The sequence below is a fragment of the Dermacentor variabilis genome, chromosome 2, assembly GCF_050947875.1.
Source record: "Dermacentor variabilis isolate Ectoservices chromosome 2, ASM5094787v1, whole genome shotgun sequence".
In the NCBI taxonomy this organism is placed as follows: Eukaryota; Metazoa; Arthropoda; class Arachnida; order Ixodida; family Ixodidae; genus Dermacentor; species Dermacentor variabilis.
In genome coordinates this window covers 131,466,927-131,486,566 of record NC_134569.1, presented here as the reverse complement: position 1 = coordinate 131,486,566, position 19,640 = coordinate 131,466,927, and the positions used below count along the sequence as shown (strand labels likewise).

Sequence of the window (19,640 nt, the reverse complement as noted above, 5' to 3'; positions counted from 1 at the left end):
ATTAAAACAGCTTCTTTCAGAGTCAACAGCATGTGAGCAAGCAGAATCTTTCCCAAAACAACCTAATCGACGTTCTAAAAGTATTCACGGCAAAGAAAAATTACACTTAAAATATCAATAGCATAATTGCCATAACATCAATCAAAGCACAAGTTTAGAAAAACACATATTAATGCATATGAGTGAGCGTGGCACCGTGCTTTCTAATTTATAAGTAAGCGAATGTTTACTCCAATTTACACAGGACCCGCCGTGGTTGCTCAGTGGCTATGGTGTTGGGCTGCTGAGCACGAGGTCGCGGGATCGAATCCCGGCCACGGCGGCCGCATTTCGATGGGGGCGAAATGCGAAAATACCCGTGTGCTTAGATTTAGGTGCACGTTAAAGAACCCCAGGTGGTCAAAATTTCCGGAGTCCTCCACTACGGCGTGCCTCATAATCAGAAAGTGGTTTTGGCACGTAAAACCCCAAATATTATTATTATTAATTTACACAGGCGTTAAATCTACGAGCATTACTTCTTGTAACTGTCTGATATTTTCCTATCGCTAGCAATGCTTGGCCTTTCGGGCGAAACTGCAAATTTCTTCCGGAGAGCAGTCTCTGACTTTGGGACCCTTGTCTGTATACCATTTCTTGTAACCAATTGTTATGAACAAATAATAAACTGAAACTGAAAAACCGAATTTCGAATATGTATATATATATATATATATATATATATATATATATATATATATATATATATATATATATATATATATATATGCCCTCATTCGGCCGCGAAGCATGGCTCTTTTGGGAAACTGTATATAGATGGGAAAAAATTTCTCCCCCGCGTCGCTTACTTGAAAGTTATTCTGGTGTGCTCGAAGCCTCACTGCAGTTGTATGGGGCTATGCGTGGTGACGTAAAAGTCCTTAAGCGTCTATGATATTGAGTTGGTCGGAAATATTTTAGATCTCACGAAACCGCTCAACGTTGCCTTAGACTTGCCATGTTAAACACAACTCTTAAGTTAACATTCGTAACACCATTACGGTGTGTGGCAGACTGTGTTTTCAACACTATGATCTTTCGTCTGAATAACGAGCTTCCTGGTCATTTGGAAAGAAAATACACTTTCAGCAAGATGTATTCATCCCCACCATCATCATCATCATTGTAAACAACAAGCACAAATGCACCCATCTCTGAGGACAGTTATTCGAAGTGTGCTGGTTCCTCGACCTGTGTGGGCGTTCGACTAACTTTTGTTCATCTGGGCATGCTAAGATATTGCCATCCTTCTCAACGCCACCTCTGCAACTAAACACAATGTAGCTGATGTCAGTCCGTAAGCACCGATCAGCAGACATCCATTTAGGTCACCAAACTTCAACGTCTGGTCCGTAGTTTCTCCAGACTGTTCATTCCGGGCGGCCTGATAGCTCTTCACGTACCGGTCAAGTTCCAGTTCTCTTCGAAATAGTCCGGACTCGAATGCTTGGACTATGGTGGCCGTGATAGCTTCTCTGTAGCGCGAATTCGACCTGAGCGACGGCCCAGTCAAGTAAGGTGACATCGTCTGTGGCAGCGGTGCGTAGTCATTCTGGTAGAGCTGCTTTACGTAACCTTCGTGGCTCTTGATACTGGGCGAGTGCAGCAGATACACGTCTGTAGAGTCCATGTGTTGGACCTGGTCGTCCGGCGATATGCAATCGCTGCGCTTGCGTTTTACGGGGATAAAGTTGCCGAGGCTGAACGCGATGTTGTCCCCGGCGTACGTCAGTCGGCAACAGCGGTAACCTTGGCGACGTACGTCTTGCTCGTTGGTGAACTCCATCGGCCGGCCTTCCAGCGGAACGTCTCGCAGTAGAGACGTGAGGGACGCCCTGAAAGCCGTGCCCAACACCACCGCGAGCAGTGCCCAGAGGCCTAAGACCAGCCTCGCGGCCGTGGGCTTGCTCACGACATCCGGAAGCCTGCAGGCCTGCTGCAGCAGTAAGGATATGAAGATGAACGCCACGTCTCCGCCGCTGTCAACGTTGGGCCGTCCGCTCCGCCTTAGATACGCCCACGAGATGAGCTTCAGAGTGATGGCGCAGAGCGCCATGCCGGTTGCCAGGTACGCCCATACACGCCACGTGAACGGCAGGAAAAGCACGACCTGCTTGGGCAGTGGATGGCGTCGTCTCACGAATATCGAGTAGGCGAACGAGTCGTAGTAGACGGGAACCACTACTTCCGGCACGCGAACCGCATTCCTTATCTCGGGTATTGGGTTGTGAACCAGCGCGCTGGCGCTGTGCATGAAGAATGCCTCGGCCAGGTGACGCTTGTTTTCGCTGGCCGCGTCTATCGGGACCGTGGTCACGTTTGTTTCCTTGTGGCCGAGCGCGTCAAGCAGAAGCGCGAACGTCGGATGCTCGCAGATGTACGGGCGCAGGCAGTAGAGCCTAAGCTCGCGCCCTCGGAGCGGAACTTGTCTGGTGATCATTAGCGGTTCACCAGCATGCACGGCGCTGGTTTCACAAGACAGGCACTCCGTCTCGAGTCCCATGGTGAGAATAGTGTGGTTGTCTTTGCTGAAGCTAACGTTGTAGTAGGCGCCGCCTTCGAAACCCATGGATATCGTTGTCTGGTGGCGGTACCTGGACGCACTCGCGTAGAATTCGTCCGAGAAGATTACCACGTGATGGCTGTACCGGCGCACGAAGGTGTTGGCCACATCCATCCAACGCCGGCCGCAGAAAATGACCACCGTCTTTTGAGCAAATATGTAGGGCTCGAAGCAGTACCGTTCGGTTTTACAGAAACCGTTTCTAATGGTGAATAAACGAGATGTAGAATCAAGCCGCTTCACGAAATCTCTGACGTCCTGGAGTATTCCGTCGTGCTCCATGGCGCACGAAGGGGAGACGCCTATGTCCACCGGCGCAGCGTTGAACGAGAGCTGGCCGACGAACCGGCTAAACGCGGGGTCTTTCAATATGTTCCTCCATGGCGGCTGTATTTTCGCGATATTTCCTACAGCTGCCGTAAAAGCAAGCGCTAGAACAAGGTCGCAAACGTAAGCCATCTACTGATGAGGTCGACACTTTGCAGCACAACCGTTCCAAGCTTTAGTATACTGCTTTACACGTTTGGCATAAACAGGGTGCGAGTGCCAGCTTTCCACGGACTGCTGCCCAAGGCGTGCGGGGTACACATACATATATTTAAGCAAACGCCCGTTATCGATTTCACGGGACTGTTTGTTCAAGAAACAAATCAAGGAAAGACACTACTCTCGCGGAGCCGTAGTTCGATACCTCATTGTTTGTTGTCGCACTGTTCTTATCAGTCGCGGCATTTCACATTCGGGCTCGCGTGAGTAAAAGGGGACGGACGCACGCTACCCTTGGCGCACGGCTCGTCTTTAGAGAGCGAAACGCATTACGAAGACTGCGCCCGTCACGCCGGGAAGGAAAACACAAAACGTTGCGCCTCGAATCGACCTACGAGGCTTACTTTCTCGCAATCACAACAAAGACTTCGCCTTGGGTCAGGTCAAATGTGAGAACTTTTGTAAGGCATGCCTTTGCACCTTAGCTACAGTTGCGTGAATATGGCGGGCACGAATCTAAACTATTCAGAATTTATTGCTTTGAAGTACCAGTGGCATATATGCGAAAAGCTGCGCTTAATTATTGCAGCCTTCACAATCGGTTCGTTACAGTGAATGCGTCCGTTCCGATCACACGGAGAAGAAAAAGAAAGACTAAGAAGTTTAAACGTATCGTGTTGCGGGAACAACGGCGGCAAATTTAACAACATAGGGACTTGGCAGGAGCATTTGATAATATCATCGCGTGCTGAATAGCGTGGGCCACTTGCACCTTTCTTTCTTTCTTTCTTTCTTTCTTTCTTTCTTTCTTTCTTTCTTTCTTTCTTTCTTTCTTTCTTTCTTTCTTTCTTTCTTTCTTTCAACGCGAAAAATAATTCTCCAATGGCGTGCTACATGAGTTGCTTCACCGCTACGTTGAAGTGCTTGCGGAGGTGCACCCTTTACAGAAAGAATAAATAAAAACTGTAATGCGCGAGAAATTTGTGGTATGCGCTTTCGATCATGTTTGCATGTTTGCCTATTAAAGAAGCTCTAATAAAGCTGATCTTAAAGCAGTAATAGAGCCTTGTTTGCTCTCTCAAAATAGTTGTTTACTTCACAATAACAGCGTTACCTTTTTCTTTTTCGTTTTATTGGCCGTACAGCGTTAAAAACCACTTTATGTATTTATTCCTTTTGTATTGCTTAACGGATATTGCAAATATTAATGGCAGAGGTGGGCTAAAATGGTAAATTTCGACTACGGATTGAATAGTCCGCGCTGTTCGATTCGTATTCAATTCGAGAACTCACTATTCGAAGTTGTAGAATATTAGTTTCTTTCGAGTATACAAGGGGATAGAAACGCTTATTGTAGTCTCGAGGGAGACAGCGAGAGACGTGAGGGCTGTTCAGAATGAGTCCGCAGCAGTGCAGCGGCGGTTGTTGCGCCGGGGCACCAGTTGCTAAGCGAGTTCACAGGTCAGAGAAGGCCTGCTCAATAATTTCCAGTCATTCAAAAAGAGTGGCTGGATTTTAGATGGGCTATACATGATTTTGTTCCGATTTATGTTAGTCCAGTCTCAACATATTTGCATTCCCTTCAGACTATTGTGCGGCGCTGTATTATCACGCCTCCATACTTCGGCGAACACAGCCCTTTGCTTGCATCTGGTAACATGTCGTCCCCTTCTTTCATCACCGTCATTGTCATGGTGTTCCAGATAATTTAAATCAGCTGTTTATCATTTGCGAGCTTCTCAGTTGCCCGGACTTCAAAATTGTTATCCATACATGTGCCAGTGTATGTAAACCCGATTACTGTCGAGCGGACTCCAGGAAAGCGTAGTATTTGACGTCGCTTCAGAAATGAGAAAATATTCGATATTCGATTCTATACGCAGGACAAATTTTCTCTAATATTGGTATTCGATTCAACTTGGAAATATCGTGATTCACCCACCCGCAATAGATATTTGTAGCGTGCCCAAATCGAATCTTGATGCAAGCTTGCGCTAGGAAACAGCAAACAGAAGCGTGCAGAAGAAAGTGTGCAAGGGAAATACAGTACAGCACGAGATAAAAAATATAAAGTACTTCATTTTATTGCAGGAAAGCTGAAGTAATGTAGTAGATAATTACTGCGACACCTCTGAAAGGTTCCAAACTGTGTTTGCTGTGTCTGTCCTTTCCATTATGTCTTCGTCGTCATAAGGCTACCTACTTCGTCTCGTTATCCTCGGCATCGACGTATGACGAGCCCATCAGCGTCACTAGGGATCGAGCTCATACAGCCGCGGAAATTTGTACACGGTATTACACGTCACGCAGCCTCCGAGAGTGGCGGCGACTGGGCGCATATTTCGGAGGCCGCAGCACTGCAATACCTGTAGCGCAGGGGACAACATATACTAGTGTGCATCGCAAAGTAGTAGCCTATAGTCCTTGAGGAGATGGCGGTGTTCATTGCGAGAGCCCACTGCTGTCACATTAAACGGATTCACAATCGGAGGTATCGTTGAAGTCTGCAGGCTTCTCTAAAATTGTAAGTTTTGGATTTAGAAACGCTTAACTTTTGTGCTTACGAGAGTTTCGACAGGAATTCAGGGCGCAGGCTGCTTTTCCAAGTGCATCGCCCCTGAAGGAAGCCGAACGCCAGGCCGGGGTACACTTGCGCCCATATGAACCCGTGGGGGCCCGGCGGCAGTGGGAACCGAACCCACAACCTCCCGCAGGCGAAACAGGTGTTCTACAGCTAAGAGATTTAAAAACGCCCAAGTGTCGCCACGTGGACGCTTGGGTGCAGAATACGAACAGTTACGCGCGTTACCGTGATTACAAACGACAGAAAACTGCTGCGATGAGAGAAGGTGAACAGTTCCCTGCGTGCTTTTCGCGTACTTACAACTACACCAATATTATAGGCGTCGTGTGTCTTGCTGCATTGCATTTGGCTGAAATGTTTCAACAAAGCTTCGCGTAACGTGTATTCCTCCAAATGCGTTAGATATGCAGTCTTTTTTTTTTCAGCGCACGAAACTGTCGAAAACTGAATATAGTATAGCAAGCGAGTTTTTGTTCTCTACGTGACTTATCATGATGACCGATGCCCTTGCGTCAAAAAGCGGGAGCTCAAACATAACAAAATTGGAGGTTTTCAGAGCAACCAGTCATTTCTTAAATATACCGAGCAAACGCGTCCAGTTCAGGTTAGTTTATTACCTTAATCACCCAGTATTACATAAGGAGTGGTTACCAATACAAAATTGCAGTGTAAGCTATTGATATACACTGTTTAATAATAAACATGGTAAAGATAACAATGAAACATCTTAGCTAATACAAATTTAAAAACGAAGAAGAAGGAAAATACCGTTATTTGTACAATACAGTTGACTATACAATGATAGGCTCAAGGTGTTCCGTCAAACGTTGCGAAAACGTTGACAGTCACCTCCGCATACTCCAAAGAGGATGAAGGCGAAAGCCTGCGCGCTCACGAGCCATTCATTAAATTACTTGACATTCTCATTAGAATGCGTTGTTACTTCCTGTTACTTGTTTTCTCCCACCGAAGGTCGTGGGTTCGAGTGCTTTAACCCTTTATTGACGAGTGTTGCCTACAGGCAACATACCAAAAAAAGAATTTTTTTTCTTGCCGAGTTTAAGTATTGAGTAGGAAGTTTCTAGCTAAATGTTTTCGGCCAAGACTGAATGACAGGCAGCAAGCGTCATTTGATGGTTTAGAGCAGGAACGTTGGACGAGGAAGTAGAAGTTTGGCACGCGACTCACTGTCTTGTGCAAGTAAGCTCAGAGGAGACAGGCCGATGCAACATATGCAGCTGCAGTGTTGTCACACATGTGATGTAAACCAAATAAGATGTGCACCTATGGTTCACATGTGATGAAAGCTGTCTATAAAAATTGAAAATGAAGCCTTAGGTGGTTTGGGGTGAAGCCCACTTCTAGTTTCCTGCCTGGGGTTTTCCCTCTATGGCTGAAAAATTTCAGCAAAATATTTTTTCTTTTTGTTTATTATGATCATTCTTGATGTGTTTTGCATATTTAGATAGAAGAAAATACATTTTTCTCGGTATGTATATGTCTCGTCATTAACTCCACCTTAACTCTGCCCTAATTACCTTCGCCTTAACACCACAGGTCATGGGTTCGATTTCCTTAGTTAATTATGTTTCAATTAACTTTGCATTAATTAACCTCTGTTACGATCGGCCTGCAGGGGTACTGCTCTGCAAAGCTATTTAAGCCCGCTGCACGTGCTTCGATCGACCCGCGGTGGTGGCGCCCTTCGGAGAACCGGCGAGGACGACAGCGCTAACCGAACATGAACTTCCTTCCGAGAACTGGAGACTACGGCAGCGTTAATCCACCATGCGCCTCGTTCGGAGAATCGGCAACGGCAGCAGGGCTGGCCACGTTTGGCGTCCTGTGTATTGTTGGCTGATTTGCCGGGTCTTCATGGTCTCTCTGCAGTAAGAAGAGCTTCCCTAACAAAAGGGTGCTTTGCGGTACGTTTTCCTCGGGCCCAGGATTCTCCGCAGTCTGCTGACACTCGTGGCGACTACAGGAGAAAGCCAGCTCTGGAATTTAGAGGCGCCGGCTGGGGTCAAGCATGACCACCTGGCTACGAGGACGCGCTCAACTCGGGTTCTGGGAATCCAAAGTGCGTACGTGTGTGTGTGAGCCCTCCTCCTTCAAAAAGGCGGGTCAACTTCGATGACGTTGGACGCTACGAATTGGCGGTGAACTGCCGTTTCCCTCACCTAGGGATCTAGGGAGAACGGAGTGTTTATAAGCAGCTGATTGTCGGCTGCTAGAGGGTGCTCGTGATCGCATTCGTGAGCAGTGTGCTCGTGCTCGACAAGCAGTGTGTTTGGAGCTTCGGGCTCGCATGCTGTATGCTTCGTCTTGCGTGCTCCATTTGGGAGTCGCGCTAGACTGTCGCAATGTTTCTCATGTTTTAATGTAAAATATCTGTAAATAAACCCTGCTCGCCTAGTCCTGTCCCTCCAAAGTTCCTCCCTACGACCTACAACCCTTACAAACGGTGGCAGCGGCGAGATCATCCGACAACTCCTACACCTCGTGCTAATTAACACCAAAGGTCGCGAGTTCGGGTGTCTTAATTAACTCGCTTTTAATTAACTTCGCCTTAATTAACACCAACGGCCGTGGGCTTGAATCCCACCAATAGTCAGAGTTTTGGCGCCACCTTTTTGGCGCTACCTTTTTGGTCCCACACAAATTTGGTGCCATAACGCCGGACTTCGTCTTTCGCCTTAATAAAGACGGGCAAGTGATGGCAACAATCTCTTCTGGAAGGCCGTTCCAGTCTGCGGCAGTTCGAAACTAGAAGGACGTTGAAAAAGTAGTGGTTAGCGCACGTGGACGCGAGACTTGCTGAGAATGTCCTGTGCGGCGGGACATGCGCCCTGCCGGTGCGATATAGGGTGGGTGACGGAGGGCGCAGAAAAAAGAACTTGTGGTAGAGCGACAGGCAAGCGAGGCGGCGACAGTAGGCGAGGGGGGGAAAGACCGGATTGTAATTTTAGCGATGTCGCGCTGATGGGCTAGGAATGCATTAATGACAAATGAGATACTTGTGCTTCAATACGCGCCCATCGCCATCCTTTGTGGAGTTATCCTCACTGAATTCTTGACATAGCAGATGCCCACCCTTCCTATATATCAGTGGCGAGTAACGCTTTGTTCCGTCTCAGCAGCATAAATCGGTAACACCGGCAACGAAGATAAAAGGTGACGAACTACGGTTGTCAATTTTTTTTTCCGGTAACCTTGACAGAGGAGGTTTGATGAGCGATGATCGAGCAAAGAATGTCGCTGCAGCCCTGACAGCAGTTGCCGTCATGATGAAGGCAAGTCTCTTTGCCGAAACTTGGCTCCAGCTACATTCTTAAGGCGAAAGCTGTTTGGGCTGGCGGCGCCCTTGACGAAACTGCACCGTGACGAAAAATGGCCGATGCTGAAAACACGTAAAAAATGCTGGGATTGACGTCACATTTCTCAGGGAAGTCCCTGTAAATAAAGTAAATTAGTGGCTTTGATAAGAAAAGTTGGTACATTTGGTTTGGGTGCGATACGAGCACGCTTCCCGAAAGCCGCGGCTGCTCCGTGGTTGTGGCTTACCAAAGGGGTCTCTAGTGGGTGTCTTATTGCACACGTCACGTCGCACCCATCTCGCCGTCTAGTCCGTGCGTCATTATGCGGCGCACGTGGCGAGGTGGGGCCACGTCACGAGTGTACGAAATGAGCGCGTTGATACCTTCCGAGGTCTACAAACGGTACAATGCTTTCGCATTCCCTCACGCAAGCAGTCGTAAGTGTCTGCCGAGTTTTAAGTTTAGTCATTGCTGTTGCGCCAGGCGTTGTTGCGCAGAAAAGCGGGCGCGCGCGCTCTGCACATTGACGTCACAGTCGGAGCGGCGACGGCGGCGGTTGTCGGCGGCGACCGATGGAGGAACGTTCACGCACTTGCTGCTCGCGAGGACGGCCGCGCAAGTACGCCACTGCGGAAGAGGCGCGCAGTGAGGAGGTCACCTTGGCGTCACACGTGTATACTTCCCATTGCGGCTCGTTATGTCTTGCAAGAAGTCTAGCCCCCATTGCATAACTTAATGCATCACCAATATGTCTCGCAAAGAAGTCTAGCCCCGGTTGCATAACTTAATGCATTACCAATGTGTCTCACAAGGAAGTCTAGCCCCGACTGTAATGCATTACCAATGTGTCTCACAGAGAAGTCTAACCCCGATTGCATAATTCCGCGTATTACCAAATGTGCAGGAGGCTTTCGCCTTCGTGTGTTACAAGCGTGCAACAATTGCCGAACCTTTTTTTCTGTTCGATGATAGACCCGCGTATGTTCTACGAGGAAGGGCTAGCCCTGTTATCGCCAGGTGTTATTTAACACGCGCTGAAAGGTGTCTGTATGTTATGACATTCCACAATATGGATCAGAATGTCGTGGTGGGAAATTAACCCGCGATTTCCCGCTATTACCCGCCGCGGTGGCTTAGTGGCTATAGCGTTGCGCTGTTAAGCATGAGGTGACGGGATCAAATCCCGGCCGCGGCGGTCTCATTTCGGTGGAGGCGAATGCAAAAAAAAAAAAAAAAAAAAAAAAAAAGACGCCAGTGTCTCGTGCATTGGGGGCACTTTAAGGAACCCCAGCTGGTCAAAATCATTTCGGAGTCCCCCACTATGACATGCCTCACAATGAGATCGTGGTTTTGGCACGTAAAAACAAAACTTTTTTCCCTGCTATCATCGCAGCGTAAGCGATCAGGGACGTCCCTGCAAACGAAGTAATACTGCGTACAGAAAGCGCACATGCACAGCGTTGTCATAGCTGTAGAGGCAAGCGCATACCTCTGAGGACATACTGCTTGTTAAACTCGCATCCAAAGTTTGGCACGGATAGTACGGTGTCCATAAAACGAGTGCGCTATTCCAATGGCGTGCTGGAGTACGAGCAGCGAGCCCTAAACTTATTTCGGCAACAACCGATCGGCATTTAGAACACTGGCTATTCAAGAGCGAAATGTTTTTTCTCTTCAATTTCCTCCGTGATGCAGCTTGTCGTGACCGCTGGACTCTCGACAGTTGCTGACCCATGTTATCACCGTAGAAACGCCGCTGCATGACCAGCCTACGAGCATGCGCAATAGAGCGGACGATATGTCACGCGACAAAATGCACGTGCAAATGAAGCCTTCGTGGTCAACGCTTCACAAGTAAGCAAACGATCGACTTCTACGTGAGATTGCCGCGGACTGCCGTGGGAAATGCGTGCGGCGAGTGCCCGCCGTGGCCAAGGATAGTTTATTCGCGCCTGTAGTCGGTGAGCCAGTTAACATTCATGCGATGGCGTTAAGCGCCCCGTGTCGCAGAAAATCCGGTGTCCGCGTCGTTGTCCGTCAGAACACATCCCGAACCACAACCGCACAGGCCATCCGCGTGGCGCAGATGCGTTACTGAACTAATTGAACTTCTCAATGTAAAAGGGATCAGAAAATTCGCAGAGTGTGAATTACACGCAACCTACAGATATAACGCCGGATCGCGATCTGAATATACGAGAAAACAATTTTGTTATGCGGAAACTCAAACCTCGTTTTTCTTGCTTATGAAAGTATGAGCCATTGCTCTTCCCTGCACTGACGCCGGGATCTGCCCACCATCGGTGGGCCGATCCCAGCTTCAGTGCAGAGGCGGTGTCGGCGTCAACAGGGCCTGATAACGCTATCGCGTACCACTTTTAAAGGCGAAGCTTAATCGTCATCCTAGTTTTTCTGCAGTTCGTTTTATACCCCTGCCACACGGGCACTCGAAAGTCTCGAGTAAAAAGGCTCCCCCGAAAGAGAGTTTCGCCCGCAGGCACACGACAATCAGCGATCTCTTTCATAAGCGGTCTTTTCTGGAAGCGGAATTTGTCGATCTCTTTTACAGCCGAAAACTAGTAGCCTCGAAACCAGTGGGCGCCAGTAGTTATCAAACGAAAGTAAGAAAATGCGCATTTTTGTGTCGCCTAGGCTCACCATGAAAAATTGTATGTCTTGCAGGTGTAGTAAACCCAGTTATGCACATTTTCTTCTGTGCTCTCGTAAGCAGGTCGAACGTAATGCCACGTGATTACGCTTACAGACGCGAGCCGCACGGACGAGACATTAACGGTACTTAACCTGGCGTTGTTAAATTCGAAAACGTGCAACACAAGAATTTTTCGGTTTATGCCAGATACATCTCTTTATGTTGGCCGATTGTTTCAAACGCTAGCGCCTCACCTTCCGTAGCGTATCCGGAAGGAAACACTAAAAAAAAAAAAGAGATCGTTGGTGACGTGTGTTTGCTGCGCGAAACCTCTACATTAAAAACTATTTCAGCTTGGTAAAAGACCGCTCACGTAAAAGTTCTTGCGTGCTCGTGTGACAGAGGTATTAGGCTTATTAAATCTTTAATAGTGCGCCGATCGTTCTTTCTCGTGAGGGGCTGCTCGTGGCAACCCCTCTCAAGCTGGTGAGGGAATGGTGGACCGTGCGGGTTTCATAGAAGGGCGACACGAAATCGATGTTGCGCCAGCCTTTTGAGCGTAGGCTCGAATCAGCCCTCGCCATTTGTATTCCATTGCGCCATCGGATACCTTTGTGCTACCATATGTGACGGACTTCAGACCCTACAGTACTTAAGCTGAGCGCGGGCGCAGCAATTGCCGGTAGCTTTTTTCGCATAGCTGAGTCCACCTGCAGCAAGCAATCCTCCACCGCAATAAGGTTTCATTCAAACACTGTGTTAAACGTGTAAGATCTGCATAGTTTATTTCGCTGCGCAATGACAGGCGCAGAACCAAAGAGGAGACCTTGTGCAAAGTCGGAGTGCCCGACGCAGGTCGAATTACATTAGTGCCTTAAAACCGCGGCGCGTGCTTTAAAAGAAATGTGAGGAAAAGTTAGAAATCTAAAAAGAAGTGTCCACGTGTACACTCCTGGAAGTGCGCGCACATGGTCTCGTGTTCACTTGGAGATGACGGATATCTCCACCGGCGACAGGGCGCCCTCGAGACTCTTGGAGAAGGCAGAGTGCAGGCTAGCGCTACCGGGCGAGACGCAGGTTGATGCGCGCTGGTGAGGGCCACCGGTAAGTGGTTGCCGAGCAGACAGCTTGGGGTCGAGGTGCCTCTTGGCCGAGCTTCTCTTAGCAGGCTCCATGATCAACATGCGGCACACCTGGTTGTTGCAACTCTGGAGGCGCCTGAACGGTGGGAGGCATCGACATAGGTAAACAACTTCAACAGATTTATACGCAAGCATAGTATGTATATAGTCTCACTTAATGCGCGAACAACTGTTCCCGCTGCGGAAATAAACCCCCTGAAGGCCCGTAGGAATTTCCGAGCGCAATCCAAAGTTTCTTGCATCTGCCTTATTTACGATTTTTAGGATTGCGTTATACATTACCTTATTCAATACGCGAGTGTGCGATTTAAGTATCTCATGTTCGTTTAATTCTGAGCAAGAATGCTTTCCCACGAGACTTCCAGGCCTACCGTTACGCTACTTTTAGTTCAAGGAAGATTGATGGAAATGAATTATTAGAGAGTCTGTGAGGGTTTTTCTACGCTAGGTTTGCTGAAGTTTTACTTCAATAGCTCGCTTCGTACTGCAAACTTGAAGCAGTAGAGTTGATATTAGGGGACGGAAGCGGCTTGCTTACCAGAGAACCCAAGGACTGCTTGTGTTTTCGCTGGGACTGAAGCGATTTGCGTACGCAAGCGCAGTACAAGGCACCTGCATCCGCTAATCTAAAACTGTCAAGCCTTGTCTGCGAGTCTAACCTGGCAAAGCAAAGGTGTGCCTATGTAAGGCACCCCTTTGTGCTTATGTAAGCTATCTGCGTCAGTTTGTAGTCGTAGCCTCCAATGGTTTGGAACAATCTCTGGCAATATTTGCGAATCTTACGAACGTTCCAGACGATGGGGCGAAGCAACGAAGATACGCGCAAGCGCTGCTCGTTTGCATGTTCTAATTCGGTGGTCACTTAAGATGCCGCGCCAGATGCATTGGAATACGTCAGAATAGCGCCTCGTTTTGTGTATAGCTCTTGTAACGTACCCTTTTCTCCAGTACTTGTGAAATGTAACTCCGACCACCGTGAGAAGCACCGCTGCCACAACCACCCCGATGATTATGATTTCTGCGAGAGAACAGGCACCGTCACTAAATGAGAGTCGCGAAGCCTCGTACGCAAGCATGACTTACGCTTCATTTGGAATTGGCATCGATTTCCGATATACCAGTCTCGACATCTATGTATAGAAAAAAAAAAGAAACAGCCTGAAGTATTAAGACACTGTCAGCAAATGAATTAAAGTACGAGATGGGTGATCAGGTATAATTTATCTGGAGGAGCATCTATTAGATATTTCTCCATTTTTGGTGACTCTGGATAACAGCGCGATACGGAAAGGGGCGCGTTAGAGGAATTTGAATTCGCACGTTCCAATTAAAGCTACAGACAGAACTCGTCATGCATATCGATGAACGGCGAGCTTCACTCCTCACTTCGTAAACTGTTTTCAACCGACACAAGGTGGTCACAGGAACAAGCGCGCGCTGAACTCACTCGCATTCTATTCCAAAGGAGAGGCTTTTGCACGTTCCGTTGTTCTGGCAGTGACCGGGCTCGCATATGGCTGCGTGATGAGTAAAATGACGTGCAAGACATTTGTTGCCACACACCGCTCAGGCACTCACAAGTAAGAACTTCTCGTGCGTCACTTACAAAAGCAGAGTTCTCCGGGATGGTGCCCGGTGTCGGGAGACACGTCCGCGTATCCAGGGAGACAGCGACAGCTCATGCCATAGTCGTGCTTCCGGTACGTGCAGATGGCGTAAGGGCTGCAGTAGTTCGAATCGCGATCCTCGCACGGGTTCACGGCTGCAACACGAGACGCCGGTCACTTGGGTCCACCACAAGTCTTGAACATGAACCGCACGCGGACACTGATCAGCGAGATTCAAACGTTCTAACGGGATTGCATGGCGGCCGGTGCTGAAGGCTGGGTAATCACCAAGGGTAGGGGGAATGTCAAATGCAGTCGCAATGCGTCACGAGCGCCTTCGTCGTATAGCATAATGCATAAGCTCGGTGTCTCCAATGCCCGCAAGGGGCGCCAAAAGCACCGGAAGCCATGCGCCCAGAATATCACGTTTGAATCGCTGAGCACGGTACAGTGCACGTTGAAGAGGAATAATCAGTTGCAATGAAATATTTTATAGAATGAAGAACGTAACGATGTAGATACCAGTCATTAATCTTTTTTCTTTACGGACGCTCACGGCTATAAATATGTTTTTGATCTGACTTTTGTCAATGATAATGACGGTTTCGCCAACACTTGCCAACAGGCACTTTCTTTAGCTAACCGTGCGAAGAATGATGATGCACGGCGCCTCAGACACGTAAACGAGGTACACCACTATTCTAGGCATTCATCCTTCCATGCTCTTAATCCAGTGGGCTCAACATAGGACTCATTTACGAGAGACTAAGTTTGCGTGCCAGAAAAGGTTACCAGGTGTCTAATGCGAAAATACATGCGGTCTATAAGAGGTGCGTTGTCGCTGTGTGGCTAGTCACCTTGATAAAGACTCACAAGGTCCGACCTGCACAGAAACAACCACTCGCGAATAATTAGCTGCAGACTACCACATTTGCTGCAACTTTAGGTTAACCAGATGACCGTCCCGGTATTGTTTCTGTACGTCTAGCTGAAAACGCGGGAGAGTACTTTCACCGTGGCGACCGCCTAACCATACGCCACGCTTCAGTGACGCATCCCCCATCTCTCTCCTTAATGCCCAGTTGTAAGTGGCTGACTACGGCCACCGCACTTCAGTACCAAGAATATTCGCAACGTCGGTCACATTCGCTGGGAAGTGCGCTGAACTGAGGTCATCTGCTCATGAACTGTATGCTCAGAAGCAGTTGTAGATTTTCTCGCGTATTTCTGCATTCTCGTTTTCATTAACAATATTGCAAAAAATAGTAGCGCAGCAATGGATTTCCACGAACTTTGTTAGCCAGGACAAACACCAGTCCTGCAAGCTCCTAAAGTTACCCCGATGCTTTGCCAGTGACTTAAGGGACACTGGAGGGCAATCTTAACCTTAGCCTGGTCAAGTAGTTTTGTCAAGGAATTACTTGCATTTGTTTGGTGCAGAAAGGCTCGTTACCAGCGAAAAAAAAGTAAAGGGTAAAATCGCCCTTTTTGAATTCCGCACTCAGACCGCAGGCCCGGTAGGTATACAGCGTCATGGATTTCAGCTTATTACGACATGTTTGGGCCGTTTACGAGTCTGGTTCCTTTAGTATACAATGAATGAAAGTTCTTGATGTATAAATTTATTCCCGGTTAGACGCTGTCAATCTGACGCCAAGAGGAGCGAGCGTGGAAACTTAAAGACAGTCGTGTTGAAGAGCACACATTTGAGCTGGTTGGTTCATGGCTGCGAGCAGAAAACGGCGCTAAACGACAGGACGAAGAGAGGGACAAGGGGGCACAGCGCTGACTGACAACCAAGTGTCTTTCAGTCAGCATATACATACTATGCCACTATCGGGAAGAACAAAAAAAAAATTCAGCATGCGCAGGAGCAATAAATTGTAATCAATGAGCCTCCCCTCCATTTCACTCCTTCCAAAGGATATTAGCCTTCCGATCTCATTGATTACAATTCAGTGCCCTTGCGCATACTGAATTTGTTGCTTTTTTGGGCTTCGCGATAGTGGCAGAGTATATGGTGGCTGAAAGAGAAGACTTAGCGCTGTTTTCTGCTCGGAGTCTCGTTCTTACGTATCTTCCGGCTTACCAAGACTCCGCTCGCGGTAAGATGAATCGGCTAGCCATTGCAGCGAAGCTGTATATGGCTAGCCGATTCATCCGTCTGCAAGTGAAGTCTGTTTCCAATCAAAGACAACTAGACTCAAAATTCATGATGTCATGGTGAACTGTTGGGAGAACTTTAGGATATTATCGGCAACAGTCTTAGTCTTACCAAAGCTCCTCTCGAGGCAAGATGGGCAGTTTTGCCCTTTACGAAGCCTAATTCACTGATGTAGCCTATATGAACATTCCCCTTAGTGGTACTACGCAACACCAGAAGACACGATTAGTAGCGCCCAAGAAAGTTCGAGGACCAACACAAATTCAGAGGGTCGCACTATTCGCATTCGGCGCGACGAACGGAAACTTGCCTACGTCAGCAGCCACAGTCCTCATGTTTCCGGTCTGTAGGAAGAGTCCGGTGGAGTTGTGACGTTCGATGGCTGTCTGAATCTCCCGGTGCACGGCCCCAGACACGTTGCCGGCGAGCTTGTGCACCAGGGATGACATGACCACAAGCCTACTGCGCACCATCAGCCCAGGACGGAAGCCCGTGACCTCGATGTCTATAACGGTGCTGGCGAGTAGTTTGGAACTCTTCACCAGACGCCAAATCTGCGAAGGAATAGCAAGCGTGTAGTGGGCTGAGAAGAGTCTTTCCGGAGGAACCTCCCATCCTAGAATTCAGTGTCAGCTTGCCAGGAAGAAAGGTGAGCTGAAGTTCGGCATTGAAACAAAGAAGTTAAGGTAACATCTACAAGAATTGCGCAACAAGCAACGAAACAAATAAGTGGTGAATAACCAGATAGTTTATTTCGCTTGACAGTGGCAGCTCTAGGAACTTGCCACATGCGGCACAAAAAAAAAATACGAACAGAGTTGTTTAGGAAGCCTGGCTAGATAACGCAAAAGCGGTCGTCACTTCCGTGGCGTTGGTAGCAGGCTCTGTCTCGTAAAACTTCTGGAAGGCCTGGTCCTCCGGCTCGTAGCTGGCGAGAGGAGGGAAGGCCAAGGGCTCAGCCTCTTCCCTTACCAGGTGCTGCGCGGCCGACTCGTAAGCCTTGAACTCGAGGGATTTCTTGTCTGCGACCTCCTGCACGTACGAGTGCTCGGGAAGTTCGAGAGAGACGAGCAGCGGCAGCTTCCCTGCGAGGTGAGGCAACATAAAAAAGACGTTGACGAATGGTAGTGACCGACGTGAACACGCGTCAAGTTTTAAAGGGCGTGAGCGAGAGAAGTGCGATGATGGGTACAGGAGAGACGCTAAGCGGGCTGAGCTGAGGGATGAAGCAAGGAGCTACAAGTGAGCTAGCTTTGCGACCGAGTGCAGCGGATGTACAACACCGACGCAAGCAGAGAACAGTGGAAGCGGCATAGCGGCTTTCTGTGTGTGCTTCACTTACACAGAAAATGAACACTATACCTGCGCGCCCAAGTTAGAGTACAGGTAATAGGACAAGCGTATTGTGTGGGTATGCATTTAGAAGGAAAGCGTACTTTAACTAGACGAAATGTCGAAGCAGACTGTCGTAAAATCCAAAATTGATACTGTAGTGAAGCAAGAGGCGAGAGCAAAGGAGAGCCGAAGGCGAAAAACTGCCAGGCTGCATACGTGAAAGCTTAAAGTGCGGTGGAAGTCAAAAGAGCTTACGTTCGCAAACCAGTGTTTCGGGGTTCCTGTAGAAGGCCCGGCCGCACCCGCACACGCTCTTCATGTGCCGCATAACGCAGCGCTCGTTGAGATCCTTGTAGCAGTACCTGGCAGCGATGCAGTAACGCTCCCTGCTCATGTTGTATCCGCTCGGCTTTTGGATTGTCGGCGCGTCCGCGGCCGGGGTCGTCGTTGGCACCGAGGGGGGCGTTGAAGTGCCGTGTGGCATGGGATCGTCCAAGAGGTCAAGATCCGGGAAGAGGCTCGCGAGGTACGTCATGTCGTCCTCCTGTTCAGGCTCGGTGCTGGAGGTCGAAGCGGCCGTAGTCATCGTTGCGGCAGAGCCTTGTTCTGTCACGTTCGCAAGAGAGTCTGCTGTTGACGTGGCGTACGTCTCCGATGTCGTGCTTGGTTCAGACGTGGCATTGGCGAAGGAGACTGCAGAGGCCAGCGCGGGTGTGCGAATAGCGACGTCTCTGGCAGGAGCGGCCCCGCTCTCCATTGACGAGCGAATTTCGCCCTTGACCAGGCCTTCCACTGACGGCATCACGAATGTTTCCACGGACGCTGCCTCTTGAGTCTCTCGAGTGGCAGTATGCGGCGCGGTTGTGACCACAAGTGGGGGCGCGGTAAGTTTTGCGCCTTGGCTACTTTTTGAAGCGTCCGTTGGAGTCGCGGTCACGCCTGCGCCAGTTGCAGTGGCCGGATAGGAGCGCGAAGGAGCCCTGAAGCTGGTGGTAAGTTTGGGGCCTGCAGCCTTCGTTGCGTTGCGAACAGGAGGGCTGGTTAATGACGCATTCTTCCCGGACGTTATGGCTAGAAATTAAAAAAAAAAAACAAGAATAAAAGCAACAGTGAAACGCTCGGGAAAGGTGGTAACACGCTTGGTAACGTAGCGAATACGCCTACCTCCGAGGAAAGTCAGCAGCAGCCAAAGCGTCGCAGTGCATTGGTGAACAGACATGTCCGAGCCGTTCGAGTAGTTGCTTACCGCTGGTGCATAAACGCGCGTGTCGTGTTTCTTGTCGGCCGCTTGCCACTCTGACGTGCGCCACTCTTCGGCGTTGGATTTTATAGCAGTTTCGAACACGACGTCAGTGCGATCACGTGGTTGATGTTTGTCGATAAACTTTATCGTACCCTGCGACTCCATGTTCATCTTTATCTGCTACTTCTATCGCAGGTTTGCGCTTGTTTTCTTCGTAGCCGTGCTAATGATCACGATTGGTGAGTTTCGCTTTATGCTAAAGAACAGTACTATAGCCCCCCCCCCCTCTCCTCCCCAAATGACAATAACAAAAAAAAAAGAAGGGCGGGGGCAGAAACTATCGACAATGATATCAGTTTAGAGAACAGCCGGACGCTTTTAGAAGCTTTTCGCTTTAATAAAAAATAAATTATAGGGTTTTACGTGCCAAAACCACTTTCTGATTATGAGGCACGCCGTAGTGGAGGACTCCGGAAATTTTGACCACCTGGGGTTCTTTAACGTGCCCCT

At 48.8% G+C, this 19,640-nt stretch overlaps 1 protein-coding gene across 1 annotated transcript; it reads right to left on the bottom strand.

The window, feature by feature from the left end:
* Positions 1-12,403: 12,403 nt before the first annotated feature.
* LOC142572691 (uncharacterized) lies at positions 12,404-19,169 on the bottom strand. Its single transcript, XM_075681988.1, has 9 exons — positions 19,052-19,169; positions 18,143-18,958; positions 17,525-17,637; positions 16,863-17,106; positions 14,388-14,543; positions 14,229-14,298; positions 13,865-13,911; positions 13,718-13,799; positions 12,404-12,857 (listed from the first exon to the last, which is right to left on the bottom strand). The coding sequence occupies exons 1-9, from the start codon at positions 19,104-19,106 to the stop codon at positions 12,620-12,622; spliced, it is 1,821 nt and encodes a 606-aa protein (XP_075538103.1). The 5' UTR covers positions 19,107-19,169; the 3' UTR covers positions 12,404-12,619.
* Between the last annotated feature and the right edge of the window lie 471 nt (positions 19,170-19,640).